The sequence below is a fragment of the Adiantum capillus-veneris genome, chromosome 7 (assembly GCF_014529385.1).
Source record: "Adiantum capillus-veneris isolate H3 chromosome 7, ASM1452938v2, whole genome shotgun sequence".
Classification (NCBI taxonomy): Eukaryota; Viridiplantae; Streptophyta; class Polypodiopsida; order Polypodiales; family Pteridaceae; genus Adiantum; species Adiantum capillus-veneris.
In genome coordinates, this window is record NC_140937.1 from 158820526 (window position 1) to 158843707 (window position 23182).

The 23182-nt window shown below is 42.1% G+C and overlaps 1 protein-coding gene across 1 annotated transcript; it reads left to right on the forward strand.

Moving 5' to 3' along the window:
* Nucleotides 1-2799: 2799 nt before the first annotated feature.
* EMB2394 (Ribosomal protein L6 family) lies at nt 2800-21688 on the forward strand. The gene is made up of 3 exons (XM_086516744.1): nt 2800-2956; nt 3033-3341; nt 21065-21688. Exons 1-3 carry the CDS (start codon nt 2910-2912, stop codon nt 21399-21401), a joined length of 693 nt encoding a protein of 230 aa, XP_086372870.1. The 5' UTR covers nt 2800-2909; the 3' UTR covers nt 21402-21688.
* Nucleotides 21689-23182: the final 1494 nt, after the last annotated feature.

Genomic DNA, 23182 nt, shown 5'->3' on the forward strand with positions numbered 1-23182 from the left:
CTATTAGATCATAAAGCAAAGGGCAATAAGGTGTCATGCCAAGTTTGGAGTATTATTGACAAGCCTTTGCTTCAAACAATGACTGACACAATGATTGCTACACTTAGCATCCAAAAGAAGTTTGAGAAGATGGAATTTATAGTGATGATCCAAGAGACATGCTTGAAGATAGATCTTGTCGATAATGGAGGGCACAATGCGAGCGGTAAAGAGGAACTACAAAACTATTCCTATCTTCTCCATGCCAAGTAGGGTCACAAATACAAGTACCTTTGGTGGAAGAGGTCAACAAGAAGTCAAATGCAACAACCTCAAAGCCAAAAGTTTTGGCACGATCGACCCCTAGTGTTACCAAAGCCATGTATCAAGAGTTAAACTCAAGCTTTCCAAAGCCTCTAAGCTCAATATCCTGTATGTTTGTGCATTGATTGATCCTAGAGGCGTCTCCACATTTGAAAGGCAAATGAGGCACAAGAGTCTTTGATAAGCTCTAGGAATGGCTATACACACGAACCTTCACATAGATTTCTAGAACGATTTTTGATTGTGGGGTGTTTAGAAAAAAGCCTTTTCTTGTTTGCATCATAAACCAATGCCTCTAAAATGGCATCTTCCAAAGTTTTAGGATGTAGATTTTGGCCTGACATTAGGATGTAACCCTCGTAGAAAACCCTGCACCTTGTGAAACTCATCCAACCTATTTAACTTGACAATAACAAATATGAACTAACCATTGATAATAGGAGAGTTCTCTTAGATTAGGGTGCTAAGAGAAAAATGCCATCTTCTTATAATTATATCCTATGAGAACCATGCCACGTCCCTCGTTCAATTATGTTAAAAAGTAGTAGTTGTAGTTCTATCGGCAATGTCCTAACAAAACGATAATGCAATGTCAAATAGTTGTAGCTCTATTGGCATTGCCCTAACAAAAGGGCGATGCAATGTTTTTACTTTGCTACTTTCAAGGAGCATTGTCCATGTCATCTAAAACGTGGACATGCGTACTAATTTCCATGCGCACTATAGGTCGATTGCGATAAAGATGTTATGGGGTATGTTGTGAGATTTTGTTGCAATAGCACTTCCATGATGTTGCAGGTTGAACCCTAGGCTCCAAGTGTTGTTGCTCTCTCTCTCTCTCTCTCTCTCTCTCTCTCGTCCATTTGTCTTCCCCTATCCCGCAAGACTTTCCCTTCCTTCTCTTGTTGAAGGACACAAAGAGAGAGGAAGACTCATGATACTGAAATAAACCATGGGTGGAATCGAAGGCCTATAAACCAATCATTTGAGAAGATGGAGGTAGGTGCATGCAAATAGTGAAGATAGGGTGAGGCTGTTCAGATGCAAGGTAGGTAAAGTTTCTCTACTACAAGGCTTTCACTAACACCCAATGCGTGACTAGAATTTACGCTCCATGCATACCCACGACTTGCCTCCCACTAATGAGCACCGAAAGGAACATTCTCATTCAAATTCTCATGGAGAAAAATGGTGTTATCCTTTTATCTATCTTATGTGTGATTTCAAGTTGTACATCCATGTGCAAGTAGGCATAATCGTATTGGCAATATCCAAGACATTTCTTTGCCTCTATGCCCATTTCAAAATTGGACTCTCATAAAAAAAAGCGTTAACTTGCCAAGCTACTACTCGACATGAAGTCATAAATAAGCAAGCATATATGGCTAAAGCTATAAGACAATAGTCAACAAAATTTGACCTCTAGCAAATCTGTGTATTAGAGCGCAAGGTTTTAGGTTACATACCACAAGACCCAATCGCTTGCATGTGTTAAGTACCATACAATTTAGTGCAACAAACTAAAGGAGGAGATTCAAATTAATTCACTTTGATGAAGAGAATCTGGCATCGTTTCTTTCCCTCCTTAATGGGTGTCGGTCGACTCCACGATGGGCAAACTTTGCAACCTTCACTTTGATTTTTTTGTATTCGTTGACAAGGTGCAAGTGCTTAGAAACAATGTTTTTCCTGTTGAATGTGAGCTTTGATTCAACGCGCATATTGCATCCTCAAGATCACTAGGGCCACTTGCCATAATGTACAAGAAGTGCTTAGAAATGCCAATTTCTCTCGACACCTAAACCTTGTTTGATGTTATGCAAGAATGAAGTATATGATCATATAGTATAGTCCCAATTTGTGTTTTGGCTAAGATCCATTGTGCACCGTAACCACTTTTTCACACAAATAAAGCCCCATTATCTCCTCCCAAATTCATATCACCCATTCATGACTTGCATCAAAATGAATAAATGTAAACTACTTGGAACCTCCCTCGCAATATATGTTCTTAGCTAATCAACAAGAAGATGAGCACACAGTGTCCCAAAGAAACATACTTTGTTTAAAATCATTTATTTACATGCTTCACAATTCCCCCCCCCCCCCCCCCCCCCCCCCCCCCCCCTCCTCTCTCGGATCTCCTCCTCCCTCTCTCTCACTCATTGATATTTTGAGTGACCCTCGTGTCTAAACGCCACTGCATTCTAGCCATAAATCCCTCTATGAGATGTGTCTCATTTGATTATGTGGGGTTCAAGTCAATAAGCTTCCCCTTCCATCTTTTGACATTTGTTGAACTTAGTCTTGTTAGATAGATCGGTTAGGCCTTGTGTGATTGCTCTCTCTCTCTCTCTCCACATTCATTTAGTTGTCTTGTTGGATATTATCTAGGGGGTGGTTTGATTCAGTTCGCTACTAAGAGTTGAAGTGAGTTTTGGAGAATGGGCAGTCCCTTCGAGGACTTAAATTACCCTTCCTCCCTTTGCTGGATAGATTCTCTCTCTCTCTCTCTCTCTCTCTCTCTCTCTCTCTCTCACACACAAGTAAGAGTTATTTCAGAAGACCACTTCAAACCTTATCTCAGTTTGCATGTGGATGTAGAGATGGCGAACTTGCTTTCCTGTACCCTCCCTGCAGCAGCGCCTTCCTGGTAGTTCTTTTCTCTCGAATCTTCGTGGGAAATCAAGCATTTCTCGGTAAGTGCTAACCCTAGTCTCTTGAAACAGTGAGCTAAGGAGCTCCTTCATCGGCGAGGAATTCAGTCTAAGCACTGCAGAGTTCAAGCCGAGAGCGCAAAATGGAGGTTTACTGAGGATCGAGTGCAAGGAGTCTAGGATTGGCAAGAAGCCCGTGACTGTCCTGAAAGGTGTGAGTGTGAACTTGGACAACCAGACCCTCTTTGTAAAGGGTCCCCTTGGAGAGCTTGAAACGACATACCCGCGTGAAATCAAAGTTGAATGCGATGCCTCTGGCGTCATAACCATCTCAAGGGCTCTGGATACTCGACGAGCACGACAAATGCATGGGCTCTTCAGGTTCTGCACTATGCTGTTTATGAATGATTGATATGTTGTCATTTGCTTCATTTCACAGGCAGCTCTAGTAGCACGTGCCAATTTATGGCTGCTGGACATTATGCAGTGCATGTATGCGTGTGCAATAAATGTAGGTTAGTAAGTGCAGGAAAATGCACCAGCAATATGCACAAAATGCTACTTCCTGATGGTTTATAGTCATATGATGGTTTTAAAAGTACTGTATTTGGAATCTCTGAAAGTGAGATAGGCTCAGCTGTGACTTACTAATTTCGAATTATAATAAGTCAATAGGGTCTTTGCGAGCATAACTTTGAAGTTTACAAATATCTCATGTTTGGTTTGACTGACTTTGAAGTTGAGGTTCCTTCAGAAATATTTGCTAGTCAGATTGTCTATTTTATTTGTATATATTTTTTTGAAATAGGTACAATGAACCTTAAACTTTCCCTCTATGTATTTCAATTTTGAATCTTCTTTTCTTTAGAAATTTATACGTGTTTTGCTATAGCTTGTGAATTCCAATCTTCTTAGTTTATGGGGGTATTCATCTTCTTCTGGCATGAGTATGTACTTGTGAATTTTTCCCAGAATCTACATGTTGCCAGTGACAATTTGCGAATGAAAACCATGCACTAACTCTTGATGCTCCATTTCTATTTTCCTTAGTGGAGATACTATCAAGTTGCCCCAAGGATACGATTTCTTAGAGAAACCAGCTCTGTTATTGATATCCGTGAATCATAGCGCACCTAAGCTTTCCATTTATAGGTGTCTCTTGTTTGAAATCAGGTTGGTGAGAAGGTTGAGGAGTTGATACACTACTAGTGACTCACAAAGCAGAACTTTAAGGATTAGAGTTAATGGTCATGAGAATGCATGGCAATACATATATCATGGAATGAACTACGCGAAAGCGAACAACTTCCCTGGAGTTTTTATTGTTTTCTTCACCCTTCAAGATCTTTTTCCAGCTGTTACAAATGAATACGCAGCATTTATCAAAGCGTGATTTGTCATAGATCCTCTTGCCCCTCCTACACCGATTTAGCATGTGCGGTAAATCTATCAAGAAAGATAACGAGAGGGTGTTTGCTCTTTCACCACAATCTCTTCTAGGCTTTGTTGGATTGCATTCCCATTTGTTGTCAAGAGCTATGGGTGTCTAGTAGAATATTAGGCTGGATTGTTGTTGAAGCAAGAATGCTATCTTAGCAGTGCATTGAAGCAAGAATGCTACTTTACTAGCAATTTCCAGATTAAGGCTTCAGTTTTGGGATCCAAGTCCTCTATACCAAGGATGCCAATTCTTCTTGGTGATAGTAGATGCTATAGCCGCTAGCGGCTTTTGTAGCAGAAAATGGGTGGGGTTATATCCAATTTTTGTGGACATATTGGAAAGTTCCTCCACTCTTGTCAAGATGACGAGCATACCTATTCCATGATGTCTATGGGGCTTTTGGAGGATCTATGTCTGGACTTATGGGAGGTATGCAAGAGTTGAAGGCTCTTGCATTCATACGTCAGTTTGATGTGGCTTCGTAACTTCATAAAAGTCTCCAAAGTGAGAAAGGCCTCTTCCTTTTTGAAGAAAATACTTTATAGTGGTGTTGACTCTCTTGATATAAGGGCAAGCCCCAAAGATTTGGTGGGAGTTCAAACGATTGTCTGCTTCTGTTTGGTTTTGACACAAGCTTTTGAGATAAGACACCTTGTCAGAATGGAATCATATATCGTTTGAGGAGGATAACATGTTAAAGCCTTATAACAAGAAGTTTTGGGATGCATATTTAGGTGTAGATTCTTAAAGGTTGGTCACTTTCAAATTTGGATGAGTAGATGGAGTAGCGTAGTGGTTTGCAGAAAGGTATCGGCTCAAGTAGAAAGCTTTTATCATACATGGTATGATGGGACACGCGCAAGGTGGGTATTCTTTCCTTGTCGAAAAGGGGACTTTTGAGGCTAAGGAATACTAGCTCTAATTAGAAGCCTTAATCCAAAACACCAAGGGCCACAAGCAAGAAACCTAGAACTAGATCTTTGGGAGGAGGAACTTTGGGCAGCCAACCAAGTTTGCAGAGCTAAAGCTTGAATGGTTTAAGTAGGTCGACTGCTTTACATGTGGAGATTTGGGACACAAATTTGCTCAGTGTTCTACCGAGTAAGGTAGGGCTGAGACTTCTAGATTTGCAGGGGGAAGGGAAAGAAACGACAGACCGATGTTGGGCTAGTGGCAGACATTCTTGAACCTATCAAGGTGATGAGTCTTTAGAGCTTTGTCGGGCATCGGGAAAAGGTTAGAGACAAGTAGACCCTTATGATCTTTGAGAATAGATCCTAGGCTAAATTCATCTCACCAAAAGTTGTAGCACACCTTGGACTGAAGCCTGAGATCATGGGAGACTAATCAAACTATTAGAAAGGGCCACATGCAGTGCCAACAATTGATTCTATTGCAATGCCTAGTGTAGAGAGGGGGGGCCATGTCACTCCTAATCACCATATCAACAGAATTATGTGTGCATCAATCATTTGGCTATGCTATGTACCGTGTCAAGAGGGCAAGCTTGATATATCAAGTGACTTTCTCTAGAAGTAGACGGCTCATGTATATATGGCACATAGAGCTAGTTGGCACATGACAAGATGCTTGACTGTGTGTTGAGGGCCGATTTCACTTATCCCGAATAGAGGTGATATTGCTTTGCTCATGAGTCATGTGACGGCTACTCATAACTTTCCTTATTCAGAGTATATGATGTTGGCTGGGTGATTAGGCCTTGTCTGCCAGTTTTGCTTTATACTTCACAACAGGGTCTCTATAAGAGCCCCATACAACTAAGAGTGCTTAATGCTTAAAGAACTTGACAAAATATTAATCACAACACTCTAAAGAGACAAGAGGTAGAATGAGGTTTGAAGATAGGCGACCTCCCCTGAAGGAAATAGATTTCTACTCAACCCAAGTACCTTAGAATTGAGCTTAGTTACAATCAACCCGAGAGTGAGTTCAAGTAGACTCACACTCGTAGATCATGCAAGATGCCATGTGCACATGCATAAAAGTAAACATAAGTAGACTTCTCAAACATATGTTCAAAGATAAAATTTAGTTGCTGCGTATGCTAGAGAAGAGATCTAGTGTCTTGGTTGCTTGTAGGATGAATAGAAGAGCGCAAACTGAAGGGAAAAAGCTGAATTTTTCAGATTTATAGGTTGGCTGTTTGATAGCAAACGGTGAGGGGAAAGAGCTTGGAAATTCAAGATGAAAGCTGAAATTTCAAATTTATAGATGTGCTGCCCTGAAAAACAGCAAGCTAGAGAGAGAGAAATGTGGCAGCTTGAGAATGAAGGAATAGTAAAGGTAGAGAGAGATGGTGATGGTAATGAAGGGGATTTCTTGGGCTGATGGTAAGAGGAAAATTAGCAACTAGGAGATGGTGAAACGAGAGGGAAAGAGGCTCATTTATAGGGAAGCTGCCTCAAGAGAAAAGGGAAAAGTTGAAGAGGATTGTGACAAGTGTGTAGTAAAAGATAAAGTTGGTGTGACAAGTGTCCACACACTTGTCTCTTCCTTTGAAAGCTTTTTAACAAGTGTCATCTTTTGGAAAGTTTGTGACAAGGGGCTCGCCACGTGTCTTCTTTTTGGAACCTTCCTTCTAGGATCTCCCTTTTAAAATCTTCTAGAATCTTCCATCTTGGAACTGCTAAATACACACACCAATATGGGTATCAAATGAAAGCTCTTTCCAAGTACAATACGGTTTTTGCTTCAAAACATGGATTTAACATCTCTATGAGGAGATAAAACCATTCAATGCATTCAACCCACATGCATAATGAGCAATCTTCATGATCATGCCATCTTATTGATTGTAACTGTCTGTTCAGGTGGATCTAGCCCACACTCCAAGGCATCATCCCTTCCTATGTGCCAGTGTAACAGAGAACAGGCGGAGCACAGCCCAAACGTTTTGAACGGTGTTCCGGATGAGTCCCGTTCCCGAAACGAAGTTAGGAACGCATTTTTTTTGGAACGGGGTGTAACTAGAACGGTGTTCCGGAACGGGGAGAAGATGAGGCGAAACGACGAAATGCGGGGTGGAATGGTCAGAAGTAGGCATTTGGGGGCAGATTTGGGGACAGTTTTTGAGTTGTTTAGAAGTTTATTTGGGACTAAGCTGAATGGAGGTAGTTCAAGCCTTACTTTAGTAGACCATTCCGGCCTCGTTCTCATTCTTGTTCCGTCCCCCCCTCGTCCTCCCTGTTCCCATTTCGGACCCTCCCCTTCCCGTTCCCCATTCGTGTTCTGGGTAGTGCAAGTATGATCCCGATATACACGAGTTACAAATCGTAGGCGCCTTGTTGGGTTATCTAGGTGGGAGTGTGTACTATCTATGTTCTAACCCACTGTGTGGGTCCACCATAACCTGTGACTACTCATCGGTAATCATACTAAGGTGCACTGTTCTAGCGATCTTGGTTTACAAAAGGAAAACACACTTGTTAAGGTTAATAGAAAAAGCAACCCACCCGCTCTTATTCAAATGTCCCCAACTGAAAAGCTTCCTCATATTGTTTAAGAATATCTGGATAAGCCTGTATGAAATTTTCATCCACCCTCTTGGCATCGGTTGTGGGTAAATCTTTGAACTTCAATAGAAATTTCTGGGTCAGAAGGCCACTTCTTATAGTTCGATTGTTATGAAAGAGGATTTGTTCGAGTTTAATGAGTTGCTCCGTGTCTTCAACTTCCGGGAGATCTTCCAATGACTTGGGAGTTCTAGCTTGTAGCATACTTCATTATTTTTCTTGATGACCTTGAAGGGTCCAAAGTACCTTTTCGATAGCTTCGGAAAAGACCTTGTTTGCCCTGAACTTTGCTTTAATCCGTTCTTATCAAACTTTAGTAAGACATATTGTCCTTCTTTGAAAACCAAATGCCTTCGTAGCTTATCTGCTTGCTTCTATTGTCGTTCTTGGCTCGGACTTGATTCATAGATGTCTTCAAGTCCGAAATAGACTCATCAACGACAAAAATCTTGTCTTTGGTACGGATAATAGGTGGAGGTATTATTCTTCCTTGCATTATTTTATTTGGAGCCTTCCTTGTAGAGGAGTGTCGGGTGTTGTTGTCCAATAGAGGTAGATACTTCTCCCATTGTACTTCTGCTCACTAACATAAGCTTTTAACATATCAAGTAAAGTGAGATTCAGGACTTAAGTTTGCCCATCCCTTTGTGGATGAAATGATGAGGAGAACTTTAAGGTTGTTTTTAAATTCTCAATAAAGCACACCAGATATTACTGGTAACTTGGAGTCCCTATCAAAAATAATTTTTGAAGGCACGCAATGCAACCTAAAGGTATGCTGTATAAAGAGTCGTGCAGCTCGTGAAGATTTCAATGTTTTATGGCAAGAAATGAAATGTGCTTGCTTACTGAACATGTCAATGACGACCCAAATCATATCGCTCCCTTGTGGTGTTTTTGGAATTCCTGTAATGAAATCCATCGTAATAGACTCCCAAGGACCATCTGGGACAGGCAAAGGTTGCAGCAATCAAGGAGCCTTTTGTCTATCAAACTTTGATTTCTGACATACCAAGCATTCGTCAATGTAGTTGTATGTGTCGCTTCGTATTGTCGGCCAATAGAAGAAATGCTCTAAGACGCTTAGAGTGAGTGCTCTTCCTCTATGTTCAGGTTCATGACTCTCTTTTAACACCTTTTGACGAAGAGGAAGAATTACACAAAGACGATTATCCATTATGAGGTGTCCATCTTTGATGTAGTAATTTAGATGAGATTCTCCTTCTTGCAGCTTCAACCATATTGTTTGAAAATCAGCATCCCTGTCATAAGTATTTTTCATACCTTGAAAGTCTTCATGATGAGCCACTGTGATGGTTGAAATTTGAGGGATTCTTGAAAGTGCGTCTGCGACCACATTGTGCTTGCGACGAGTATATAAGATTTGAAAATGAAAAATTGACAAAGAAGTTTTCCATTTTGCATGCTTTTCATGTAAATGCTTTTGAGTTTTGAAATACTTCAAGCTTTAATGATCGGTTCTTACAAGGAATTCATTGCCTAAGAGATAATGTTTCCATATCTTCAAAGCATGAACAACAACTATCAGCTCTTTCTCATAAATGTCATATCGCTTCTCTGCATCATTTAGGCGTCCGCTTTCGAATGCTACCGCATGGCCTTCTTGATTGAGCACATCACCAATGCAATTGCCACAAGCATCTGCTTCGACTATGAATGGTTTTGCCAATTCGGGGATGATGAGAATAGGACCCGAAGTGAGTGCAATTTTGAGCTTTTTAAAAGCTGCCTTCTCTTCCTCTTTCGATTGAAAAGTGCTATTCTTCTTGGTTAGGTCATGAAGAGGAGCAGCAATATGGGAAAAATGTTTGATGAAGCGGCGATAGTAAGAGCATAACCCAAGAAAAGATCTCACTTGATGAACTTCACAAAGATCTGGACATTTTTGAATTATTTTGATCTTTCCTGGATCCATTTGAATACCTTCTGAAGAGATCACATGCCCAAGATAATTTATCTTCTGCATGAAAGACTCGCTTTTTTTATTATTAATGAGAAGCTGGTTCTCATGAAGAAGTTGTAAAACAGTTTCCAGATGTTGACGATGCTCCTCTTCATTCTTGCTAAACACAAGAATATCATCAAAGAAGGTGCCAACATATTGGCGGTGACCTGCACTCCATCATGCGATTGAAAGTTGTCGGTGTCTTAGTTAATCCGAAAGGAATCACCAAGAATTTGTATAAGCCAAAAGAAATACAGAAAGCAGTCTTGTGGGTATCTTGTAGAATCACCCTGATCTGATGATAGCTGCTCTTTAGATCAATCTTGCTGAAAATCTTGGCGCCATTAAGGTGATCCTAAATGTCATCGATTCGTGGAATAGGAGACCTGTTCTTCACGGTTATTTTGTTGAGTGTACGATAGTTGATGCACATTTTGACACCTTTTTCTGAACAAGAATTGGAGAACAAAAGGGCGAGCTACTAGGCTTAATCAACCCACGACTAAGTAGGTCTTTGTCACAAACGGGAGCGCATAACAATATAAAATACATTCGGATAAATAGGATTTATCACTTATTACTGAAGGCAGAGGATATAGAGAGAAATAAATAGAGAGAGAGAGAGAGAGAGAGAGAGAGAGAGAGTGAGTGAGAAGATCGACACAGTACTGGGGACCAGAAGATGGGCTAGTCCCCCCCCCCGTAATAGTATCTTTATTACTGAGGAGAAGTCTATACAAGCACTTGAACCGAACGTATTACCACGTTTGTTTTAGAATAAGACTTGATGGTTCCCGAAAGCCTCAGCTTCCGATTCCCAGGGCAAAACCCTATTCCAAGGAACTTCGGTTCCTTATTCCAATTCCTCGAGAATCAAGGTTCTCGCCTCTGGATCTCACCTTCCAGACTTAGGGCATGGCATCCTTGCAACTCTTTTCCAACTCTTTCTAGAGTCCTCTTCCCGCAGAACAACTCTGCTTTCCCGGACACGAAGTCCTTACTTGGGAATCCCAACTTCCGGATCACAACTTGAGAGACTACCTCTCTCCGATCCGTGGATCTACTTCCCAAACTCGGGTACGAAACCCTTGGGCTGATCTGGCTCTGCTTTTCTCCTGCAGAGGCTCATACCTTCCTCTGCTCCTACTCCCTCACTAAGAGGAAGTACACCTGCAAACAAATATTCAGAGTTCATAACATGAAAATCGTTACCTTCAAAGTCTCGACGCTCGAAACGCAACTCTGTTCTCGAAAAGCAATTCCCCGGAAGAGATCTCTCCATAGAAAATCCTCTCTTCCAAATCCTACACACAAAAGAGGTGTGTTCTCGGGTTCCTTCTCGTAAATCAGCCCCGTCTACGACGTTTATGGGCTGAAAACAGAGAAAAACAGCAACTTGTCGCGATGGAAACACGCTTCGTAGGCACTTCTTCGCGAGGGAACTCGCGCACTCGGTCTTGGCGACATTTGGTACACTTGGGGCAGCCATGGGCATCACCGGCAACGTCTTCTTTACGGCTGAAATCTGCAGCAACATCTCCTCCTTGCAAAGATTGGTCCTCCCCTCTGAGTGAGGGCATGTGATGCTTTTATAGCTCCTAGCCACGGGCACGAATAGCTGCTCGCGTAGAGATCGCGGCCGTTTTTTTTTTTCTTCCTGTTTTGTCAGAGAGAGAAAACGTTGGCTGATCTGTTGCCTTATTTATCAGATGGCTGCCCACTTATTAAGTGGACGGCCGGCGTATTTTAAAAATAGTCTGAACCTGCCCAAAAACTCAATAAAACCTTATAAGTTAAAAACAATGCTTTCACATCACTTCCCAGGCGTCCCTGGATGCAATCACATGCACAATTGCAATGCAGACATAGACTTCCTCGCGGGAAAGTATCTACTTTTCCGATAAGCAATCCCGCTTTCTTGGAAAGCATGTGTTTTTTCCTCAAAGTTTCCTCTGAACCCATCTTCATTCAAGTGCTTGCTTTTTCCTTTTGCACAATTCTAACACAGTTCGGAATTTCCTCCCGACTATGGATATTCCCTTTCCGATGCACCCGTCACCCACCTTGTGACGCATCAGGAATACCCATCACCTAGTCCTTTCCTACCGAACTTACGTTACAATCTCCTTCACAATGCTCTATGTCACCCATCCTATGACGCATCAGAGATGTCCGTTCCCGGATGGTCGGATACTTCTTCCCGATGCTCCTTGTCACCCATCCGATGTGACGCATCACGGGTACCCGTTCCTGGTGGCCTTACAGATATTCCCTTTCACAGTGCTCCCGTCATTACTCTGAATGACGCACTAGGAATATTTTGTCGGATGTCTCCAGTGAGAAAAGCCCTCTCACTTAAAATTCCAATAATTCATTTAGAATTATTTTGCCTTGGTGTTCCAAGCGAGAAAACCCTCTCACTTATAAATCCAATAATTCATTTAGAATTATTTTTTTGTAAGATAAAGCCAATTTAGCAACATCCCTCTCACTTATAAACAGTTGTCCTCAACTGTAGAGGTCCAACTGAATTGCCAAGGAGAAATCGGAAAAATTCCATATCTTGCTCAATGGTGAGTTGAGCTAGTCCTTTCTCAAAAGAGAACTTAAAAATTAAATTAAACAAAAATTCAAAAATCCAATACTTAGCTTACCGGTTCATGTCCTTCCTCTAGTACCTCGAGGATATCCTTCACCAATCATCAAACTTACGAGCCATGTAAGAACTCGTCATTCACATCTTTCCAACAGATCGGAAGTTTTCCTTATCTGAGAATCTGTTAGCTCAATTCCACCTTCTCAATCCCGAGAAGAATAATTCCTCCTAGAAATCAATCTAGGTCTATGTCCTTGCGCATAACCTTGCGCTATTAGTCCGGAGGATATTAAACCTCTTCTGTCCTCCCGCATAGGGCATGTCGAGAGCATTAAGCCCCTGTGAATCTTCCTGTGGCAGACAAAGTGTGTCATCTTACCAAAGTAAGTTCTTATTCCGGGCCTTTGCTTTGGGTAGGCCAATTGTTTCGAGAAGAATAATCTTCTTAGAAATCAATCTAGGTATTTGTCCTTGCGCATAATCGTGCGCTGTTAGTCCAGAGGGTATTAAACCTCTTGTGTCCTCCCACATAGGGAATGCCCAAATCATAAGAGTATTAATCTTGATGTCTTCCTTCACAAACAAAGTGTGTGATCACCTTAAAGAAGGTTCTTGTTTCGGGCCGTCGCTCAACGTAGGCGGACGGTTCCATTCCGAAGATTCCTTGTGCACGGCGCACTTCCTTCCAATCTTTTCCTCCTTGCAAGCATCAATGACGCCTTGCAAAATCTCAGGCAGATAGGATTCTAGCCATAGCATTTTCTGAACGTACGTTCAAACCTAGTTCACAATAGAGCGAACCCTCTTTTAATTCTCAGGGATGTCAACTGCCATCCTTAGCCTTCTTTGTATATAGACAGTGATCGAACTCACTACGTTTGTAGCCTTGAGAAAACATAAACTTGTGGAACTTATGGTACCATGCCCTCGGTGATTGTTTTAAGCCATAAAGACGCTTTAACAACTGGCATACCAAATCTTCCTTGCCTTTCTCAACAAACCCTTCTGGCTGTTGCATGTAAGTTTCCACATCTAAATCACCATGCAAGAACGCTGTCTTGACATCCATTTGGTGCAACACCAAATCTAATATGGCAACCAATGCAAGAAAGCATCTCAATGTAGTCATCTTGACCACCGGAGAGAAGACTTCATCAAAGTCAATGCCTTGTTTTTGCTTAAAGCCCTTGGCAACAAGCCTTGCTTTGTACTTTGGTCGACTATCATGAGCGGTGATCTTATACCTGTAAACCCATTTACAAGGTAGAGCCTTTTTGCCCTGTGGTAATTTAACTAGCTTCCATGTCTGGTTTTTATGCAGAGCTGTCATCTCTGACCGCATGGCCAATTGCCAATTCCCGGAGTCCTTCATTTGCACTGCTTCCTTGTAACATGAAGGCTCATTGCAATCAGTCAACATGACATAGTTCATAGATGGAACAAACCTATCAGGAGGTCGTGTGATACGTCCAGATCTATGCTCAATAGGTGGCTCAGGCTCAGCCACAACCTGTGGTTCCACTCTATCCTGTCCTTGCTTCTCTTGAGCCCTGACATTTTGTTTTGCACGTGCAGGTCCATTTTCTTGGAAGACAACTCTTCTAATCTCCTCAACCCTCTCTGGTTTAGAATGATATTTGGCTTCATTAAAGTGAACATCATTGCTGCGGATAACCTTTCTGGATTCGGGATCCCAAAGTCTGTACCCCATCTCACCAGAATTACCATAGCCTAGAAAGATGCACTTTCTACTCTTTGGCTCAAGTTTGTTCCTAAATTCCTTTGCAACGTGAGTATATGCCTCACAGCTAAAGACTTTGAGATGCTTGTATGAGGGCACCTTGCCTGACCATACCATCTCTGCCACTACTTCTGCAAAACCTTGCTAGGAGATCTATTTATAAGATGAACAGCTGTTGATACAGCTTCAGTCCAAAACCCATTTGGCAGCTGTGCATTAGACAACATACTTCTGACCTTCTCTTGTATGGTCCTATTCATCCTCTCAGCAACACCATTTTGAGGAGGATTGTAAGGAGCAGTAAGTTCACGTTTTATACCTTTTGACTCACAAAAGTCCTGAAAGGCCTTTGAAACATACTCTCCACCATTGTCAGTGCGTAAGCATTTAAGCTTCTTGCCACTCTGATTCTCCACAAGTGTCACAAACGTTTTGAAAACACTAAACGCTTCATCCTTGTGCTTGAGAAAGTAAACCCATACTTTCCTCGAGTAATCATCTATAAATGTCATAAAGTAAGAAGCTCCCCCTAGAGATAGGTTAGGTATGGGTCCACACAAATCACTATGAACAAGTTCCAATTGTGTATCTCTTCTACTGCTTCTATGCTTATGTGGCTGCTGTGTTTGCTTACCATACAGACAATGTTCATAGAATTCAAGATCATTAAATGACAAGCCAGGCAAATAACCAGAACGAGACAAGATTTCCATTCCCTTCTTGGACATATGTCCTAACTGGCTATGCCACAAAGAAACGTTCGGCTGCTCGGTTACATTGATTACATTTTTAGAGACATTTGATACATAAATCATGTAAAGTCCTCCATACTTTACTCCATGTGCTACTGTCATCGAACCCTTGGATATCTTCCACATGTTTTGTCCAAAAGTGGTGACGTAGCCAGCATCATCAAGTAAACCTGTGCTGATCAAGCTCTTTGTAATGCGCGAACATGTCTCACATTCTTCAGCGTGAAAGAAGAGCCATTCTGAAACTTCAATTGAACATCTCCAACACCTAAGATCTCACATGTCTGTCCATTGCCTAGCCGAACATGATCTTTAGTGGTCACATAAGAGGTAAACCACTCCTTGTTTGGAGACACATGAAGTGATGCCCCTGAGTCTATAATCCAGTCACTCAGTGAATTTCCATCAGATGCTGTAAGAAGAGCTGAGTCCATTGTATTCTTCAAGAAGTAGATGTCTCCTGACACTAGACTGTCATCCTCTGCAACAGTGTTTGTCACATTTATTTCTTGAATCTTCATTGAGGACTTGTTCTTCTCACCATGGTCTTCAGCTTTCTCTTTGCCTTTTTCTGCTTTCCATTCTCTGCAGTCTCTTTTCATGTGACCCTTCTTGCCACAATGGTAGCATTCTATGTCACTCTTGCCTTTAGCACTGTGGGACTTGCTACGAGACTGATTCCTCTTTCTACCTTTGTACTTTCCTTTGGTCCTTCCCCTGACAACTAAGGCTGTTCCTTTGCCTTTGTCCATTGTCTTTCTATTGGTTTCTTCAGTAAGCAGACTTCCTTCTACACCTGCTATGTTCAAACCATCTGGAGGTGCAGAATTACTCAAAGCTATGCGAAAAGTGTCCCAACTTTTCGGCAATGTGATCAACAGGAACATAGCTCTAACAGGTTCATCAAACTTGACACCTTGAGCTGACAATTGACTGTAGATGGTGTTGAATTCATTCAGATGATTGGACATAGGTGTCCCTTCTTTCATCTTCAAGTCAACAAGCTTCTTAAGCCAGTATACCTGTGAAGCTGCTCTTTGCTTCTCATAAAGATCACTCAGCTTTAACCATGCTTGATAAGCCGACATCTCGTCTGCTACATTGAAGTAAACGCTTTCTGCCAAAGTCAGCATAATGGTAGAAAGTGCCAATTCATCCATTTCGCTCCATTCATCTTCGTCCATATCTTCTGGTTTTATCCCCTTGAGCTTTATAGGTTTTATCTGCTTCTTTTGTACCAACACGTGCCAAATTTGCTTCTTCCACAATGGGAAATTGGTTCCATCGAGCTTCTTGATATTGTAAAGAGCAGTGTCCTGTGATCCAGCCATAGCTACACTTCACAGTAGTTTACTTTCCTGGGAAAAATTCGGCAGAGTTTCCCTTGTAAACTGACCTCTGAACCAATATCAACCTGTCAAATGAACCAAGAAAGCTTCAGATTCTGCAGAAATTTCGGCAGAGTCTCCTTTGTAAAATGGCTCTAGTGTACTCAAAAAACAGACCAAAAAACAGCTCAAAAAACCACTGTCTCTCTAACACTGTAAGCTGTGGGTAAACTTGTCCTGCACCTGTACTGTCTCTGACTGTCGTGTCACTGTCCTGTAAGCATAGACTGCGACAATGCCTCAACAGCAGTAAAGCAAAGATGCAATCCCAACTGTCTAACTCACAGTCAATACATCCTAGCTGCCTATCTAAGGGTGCTCGAGGGATTGCTCCAAGACTTGTATCACCGAAAGGATCTCAACATTCGAGAATCCCCCAGCTCAATAAAACCTCACTCGACCCTCAACAAAGGCTGCAGTAAATCTGACAGTACATAGACTTCCCACAAAGTCATACATCCACAAATTTCCCACTATATGCTGTAACCGCTGCGGTGGTTGTTTGCTGCGTGACTCACAGCCAGCAAACCCTCAACAGACATACATCATCTCTGACAATACATCCCATGTGGAAGTACCTGCAATGTCAAGATGAAATCTGGAATATCAAGCAGCAAACACAAGCTACCTGATGAACTAGTGGATGTCGCCTACAGTCTGTGTGTAGGTGCGTCCGTGTCATATGTGACACGCCTCCAAGAACTGTAAGCCGTCCTTCGTTGTGTAGATAGCCACAAATCAGTACTCTGGAAGTGCAGATATCCTCAGCACTTGCAGTCGTAGGCCGAAACCCCAAATTTGCAGAGTCGGATCTGCACCCGCTGAGTCCACGTAGTCGAAAATGGCATGCGCAGAACTTTGTCGAAGCCGAACCGTGGCCGAGATGACCTCAGAATGAAATTCTGAGAACACCAAGCCCTTCGGGCTTGCACACAAGATTTGGGGCCGTGTCTTCGCCTGTGGAATCTCACTCCAATCTGAGCAGGTGACTCTGGCTACCTGCAAATGCTGCCCCGAGCCTCGATCTGAGCTCTGATACCAATTGAAGGAGTACGAGCGGAAGTGCAACGCGAGAGAGAGTACGAGAAGAAGAGCATGACGATATGGTGAACTCGCTCTACTGTAATGTGTAGAGCATAGTGAGTTCTTATTAGGTTTTTACAAAAGAATATGTGTACATACCTGGCGGCCCGCCCACTTACCTGGGCGACCACATTGGGCTTTATACCCCAACAGATCCTCGCCGCGAGTCCTCGCGTGTTGCAGATCTGCCGCATTCAGTTTTCAGCCCCAAATCAGCCTAGCGTTTTGTAGATTCAACCAGATTTGTCAGCGTTTTTGCGTCCCCAACCTTGCCCACGTTTGTGGTTGCAGATCAGTCCCGTAGTGGCGTAGCGGTTGCAGATCAACAGCAGTTAGACCTAGCGTTTTCAGATTTCAGCCCTAGCCTTGCGTCGTCGTTGTCACGGGCGACATCGTGGTGTCCATGACTGTCGTCGTCATCGTCAGCATCGTCGTCGTCATCGACATAGTACCTCCAGTCCCGAGCATTAGTACCCATCAGCATCAGCATCAGCATCAGCATCAGCATCAGCATCATGGTAGTAGCATTTGTGCAAGAATAAAGAAAGTACTTGCTCTGGCAACAAAGCAAGGGGGCCCTTGAGGGTTGGGACTTGACATCCTTGTGTCGTCTCTTTTTTCTCTCGTCTCTCTCTATCATTCAATTCAGTTCAGTTCTTTCAAATGAAGTAAAGTGTCCTTGTGTTTGTGCGGAGTACTAAATCCTAGCTAAATCCATAAACACTTCAACTGTAAGCACTAGTAGTGTAGGGGTGAAGATCAAGCCAAAGCTCTGATACCAGTGCAAGAGCCCTGTACAACGAAGAGTGCTTAATGCTTAAAGAACTTGACAAAATATTAATCACAACACTTCAAAGAGACAAGAGACAGAGTGAGGGTTGAAGATGGGCGACCTCCCCCGAAGGAAATAGATTTCTACTCAACCCAAGTACCTTAGGATTGCGTTCAATTACAATCAATCCGAGAGTGAGTTTAAGTAAACTCACACTCGTAGATCATGCAAGATGCCATGTGCACATGCATAAAAGTAAACATAAGTAGACTTCTCAAACATATGCACAAAGATAAAATTCAGCTACTACGTATGCTAGAGAAGAGATCTAGTGTCTTGGTTCCTTGTAGGATGAATAAAAGAGCACAAACTTGAAGGGAAAAAGCTGAATTTTTCAGATTTATCGGTTGGTTGTCTAGTAGCAAATGGTGAGGGGAAAGAGCTTGGAAATTGAAGATGAAAGCTGAAATTTCAGATTTACAGGTATGTGCCCTAAAAAAATAGCAAGCTAGAGAGAGAGAGAGATATGGCTTCTTGAGGATGAAGGAATAGTAAAGGTAGAGAGAGATGGTGATGGTAGTGAAGGGGGTTTCTTGGGCTGATGGTAGAGGAAAATTCAACAACTAGGAGATCGTGAAATGAGAGGGAAAGAGGCTTTATTTATAGGGAAGTTGCCTCAAGAGAAAAGGGAAAATTTGAAGAGGATTGTGACAAGTGTGTAGTAAAAGATACAGTTGGTCTGACAAGTGTCCACACACTTGTCTCTTCCTTTGAAAGCTTTTTGACAAGTGTCCCATCTTTTGGAAAGTTTGTGACAAGTGTCTCGCCATGTGTCTTCCTTTTGGAACCTTCCTTCTCGGATCTCCCTTCTAGAATCTTCTAGAAGCTTCCATCTTGGAACTGTCAAAAAACACACACCAATATGGGTATCAAATGAAAGCTCTTTCCGAGTACAATATGGTTTTTGCTTCAAAACGTGGATTTAACATCTCTATGAGGAGATAAAAGCATTCAATGCATTCAGCCCACACATGCATAATGAGCAATCTTCATGATCATGCCATCTTATTGATTGTAATTGTCATTTCTGGCGGATCTAGCCCACACTCCAAGGCTTGAACCCTTCCTATGTGCAAGTATGATCTCGTTATGCACGAGTTACAAGTCACAGGCTCCCTGTTGGGTTATCTAGGTGGGAGTGTGCACTATCTATGTTCTAACCCACTGCGTGGGTCCACCATAACCTGTGACTACTCATCGGTGATCATGCTAAGGTGCACTATTCTAGCTATCTTGTTTTACAAAAGGAAAACACACTTGTAAAATTTAAGATTAATAGAAAAAAGATACAGGTTCTTTTCTATTGGGCTGTGACAGTCTCTATATTCTATGAGGTAGTGGAGTGGGCGCGACTGTCAAAACAGCCTCGTGCTATTCTTCTCCTTGTTTCTGAGAAGGCATATGATGGAGTGGATTGTGGGACTTCCTCGAGTTTCCTATGCAGCGGATGGTATTTCTTGGCAGATAGATTGTGGGGATTTCTCCATGTTGGAGGCTTTGTAGATCGACACTTAACGCCACATGAATTTGTGCAGTTTGTCCCTTGGCATTAAAACTGTTCCTAATGTACTGACGTGATGTCAGTCTTCTTGTGTAGTCAGATTTTGCATATTTATAACTAACAGATGCGTTTGGGTGATGAGGGGGATTTACTGGATCACGAGTGTGCAGATTCTACTTTCTTATGTTCTGTGCAGCTGAGCTTGAGATTCTTGTGTACTTTTGTCTCTGCAGCAAGGCTTGATACCTAGGTTTTACCGATGTCAGATATTTTGGTGTTGAGGTCATGGCAAGTTCTGGCTTCATTTATCATTCGGATGCAGGACACAGTGATAATCCTTTGACTGTTTCTTGTCGCCGTCTTGTTGTAGAGATCCTCCATGATGACGTGCACCTTTTTGCTACAGCTGGAGAATTTTTGTTTCGAAATGGTACTATATCCTCACTCTTGCAGCATTTGTCTGCCTCAATAAATGAGACTGTTGATGCTGCGTGATTCTTAGAGCCTACTTGTCGCGTTCAGCACTTTGTGACCACTCAAGTGCTGATTCTAGATAGGTGACTTGAGAGGGGCATGCTTTAATTCTACTACAGCAGCCCTGATAAAGAATTGCGGCAGGATGGTTTTTCCTTTTAGGCTGTTGTTGTCAGTTGAGCATGATTATTATATATGGTAGTTTTGCAGTTTAAGCTGCTGCTTGGCCAATCCCTACGTGCTTGCTCATTGTTTTACGCGATACAAAAGGGGCAGACATGGTGTGTCTGCTGATGATAAGAGGTTAAGGGTGGGCACTGGGGATGAGCACTTGTTTTAATTACTTGCTTCTTACGTAGAAGGCCACCTTTAAGCAGTTCTCCTCCTGGCTAGGCTACCTCATTCTTTGCTTTAATGGTGGATGTGTGAAGAGGTTTCCTCTTTGAATCTATTTGTGGATGGTTCAGAGTCGAACTGTGACAAGAGATATCCATTTCTGCATTTATACTGCAATTTAAAATTTTCATATGGATTTTTATTTAGCCTGATTTGTTTTATTGCAACCAACCACAACAGTGAGGTGTAAAAATTGATTAACCATTGATGGTAGCTCTATTTTCTGGTAAACTAGCTATCTGTGACAAGTTTGCTGAAGTGAATGGAAAAGAAGTAGGTCCATTTACCATTGTGAAGAGTTTGGTTTTTGGTCTGTTTTTGCATTGACTGGTGGTTTAATTACAAAATGGAGGGTCTTGTTTGTAGGGTGTCATTTACATTATTGTTTGTTTGGAAGACAGAACTTTGACCGACAACATGATAGTTGGAGTAAGTCAGGGTTTTGAGAAGAAGCTCCAGCTGATTGGAGTTGGATATCGTGCTGCACTTGAGAAGACAGACCTGGTCATGAATCTAGGGTTTTCACACCAGGTACGGATTCCAATTCCAGAAGGCATCAAAGTTAAAGTAGAGGAGAACACGAAAGTTTCTGTGATGGGAAGGGACAAGTGTGCGGTTGGTGATTTCTCAGCGTCCATCCGCAAGTGGCGTCCTCCTGAACCATACAAGGGCAAAGGTATTAAGTATGCAGATGAGGTGATCCGCAGAAAAGAGGGCAAAGCCGGCAAGAAGAAATAAGTATTTTCTGCAGTATCCTCTTTGTCTCTCTGCTTTTTTTTCAAAAGGGACTTCAGTTTTGGATGGGCTGGAATTTTTTGATTATGTGATGCGTCATCACGGGCAATGTAATATGCTGGTATTTTCAAACTCAATAGGCCTATTGTGAAGGTGAAATGTTGGATGTATCAATCATGTGACAGGGGAACCCCTTTATGATCTCTGTTTCACCTTTCAAAGAAAAGAACTGGCTACCTAGCCCATGGCGGTGTATTGCAGCATGAAATGATAAGGTTCTTCTTCTGCTATAGTTGCATCACAACATGGTAATGAGCCATGTGGGTTATACCTTCTTACTTGTATGAGTTGCCTGTAGTGTACATTTGCGAGTCTTTTGCTATGTTTTTTATTTTGCTTACCGTGACACTCGTAATGACGCCTCTCTCTCTCTCTCTCTCTCTCTCTCTCTCTCTCTCAAGTGTGGTAGATTGGTTATGCTATTTCCCTCTTGAATAAGAGGTCTCGAGTTCAACTCTCCTCGTTGGCTAGATATTTAAGACTCTCTTGGGATAGTTTCCTACGACGTTAAAATTCTCTTCTTCTCCGGTGGGTGGGTGTGTGTGTGTGGGGGGGGGGGGGGGGGGGAGGAATTGTAAATAAAAGAGGAAATGGTATGCTTTCTAAACAAGTGAAGGGATAGATCTTTTAAGGTCTTTTGGGATAGTTTCTTACAACGCTAAAATTCTCTTCTTCTCGGGTGTGTGCGCGTGCGCTAAGGAAAAGAGGAAAATGGTATAACCTTTCTATCGTGCAAGTGTGGTATGTTGGTTATGCTATTTCCCTCTTGAGTAATAGGTTTGAGTTCAACTCTCCTCGTCGGATAGATCTTTAAGGTCTCTTGGGATAGTTTCCTACGAGGTTAAAATTCTCTTCTTCTTGGGAGGGGGGGTGTGCGTGCTAATGAAAATAGGAAAATGGTATAACCTTTCTATCACCCAAGTGGTAGATTGGTTATGCCATTTCCCTCTTGAATAATAGGTCTTGAGTTCAACTCTCCTCGTGAGCTAGATCTTCAATGTCTCTTGGGATAGTTTCCTACAACATTAAAATTCTCTTCTTCTCGGGGGTGTGTGCGTGCTAGTAAAAAGAGGAAAATGGTATAACCTTTCTTTCACCCAAGTGTGGTAGCCTTTGGTCATGCCATTTCCGTCTTGAATAACAGGACTTGAGTTCAACTCTCTTCGTTGGATAGATCTTTAAGGTCTCTTGGATAGTTTCCTATGATGTTAAAATTCTCTTCTTCTCGGGGGTGTGCGTTAATAAAAGAGGAAAATGGTATAACCTTTCTATCACCGAAGTGTGGTAGATTGGTTATGCCATTTCCCTTTTGAATAATAGGTCTCGAGTACCAACTCTCCTCTTCGGATAGATCTGTAAGGTCTCTTGGGATAGTTTTTTGCAATGTTAAAATTCTCTTCTTCTCGGGTGTGTGTACGCGAGCTAATAAAAAGAAGAAAATGGTATAACCTTTCTGTCACCCAAGTGTGGTAGATTGGTTATGGCATTTCCCTCTTGAATAATAGGTCATAGTTCAACTCTCCTCGTCGGACAGATCTTTAAGGTCTCTTGGAATAGTTTCCTATGACGTTTAAATTCTCTTCTTCTTGGGTGTGTATGTGTGTGTGTGCGCGCGTGTGCTAATAAAAAGAATAGAATGGTATAACCTTTCTATCACCTAAGTGTGGTAGATTGGTTATGCCATTTCCCTCTTGAATAATAGGTTTTGAGTTCAAGTCTCCTCA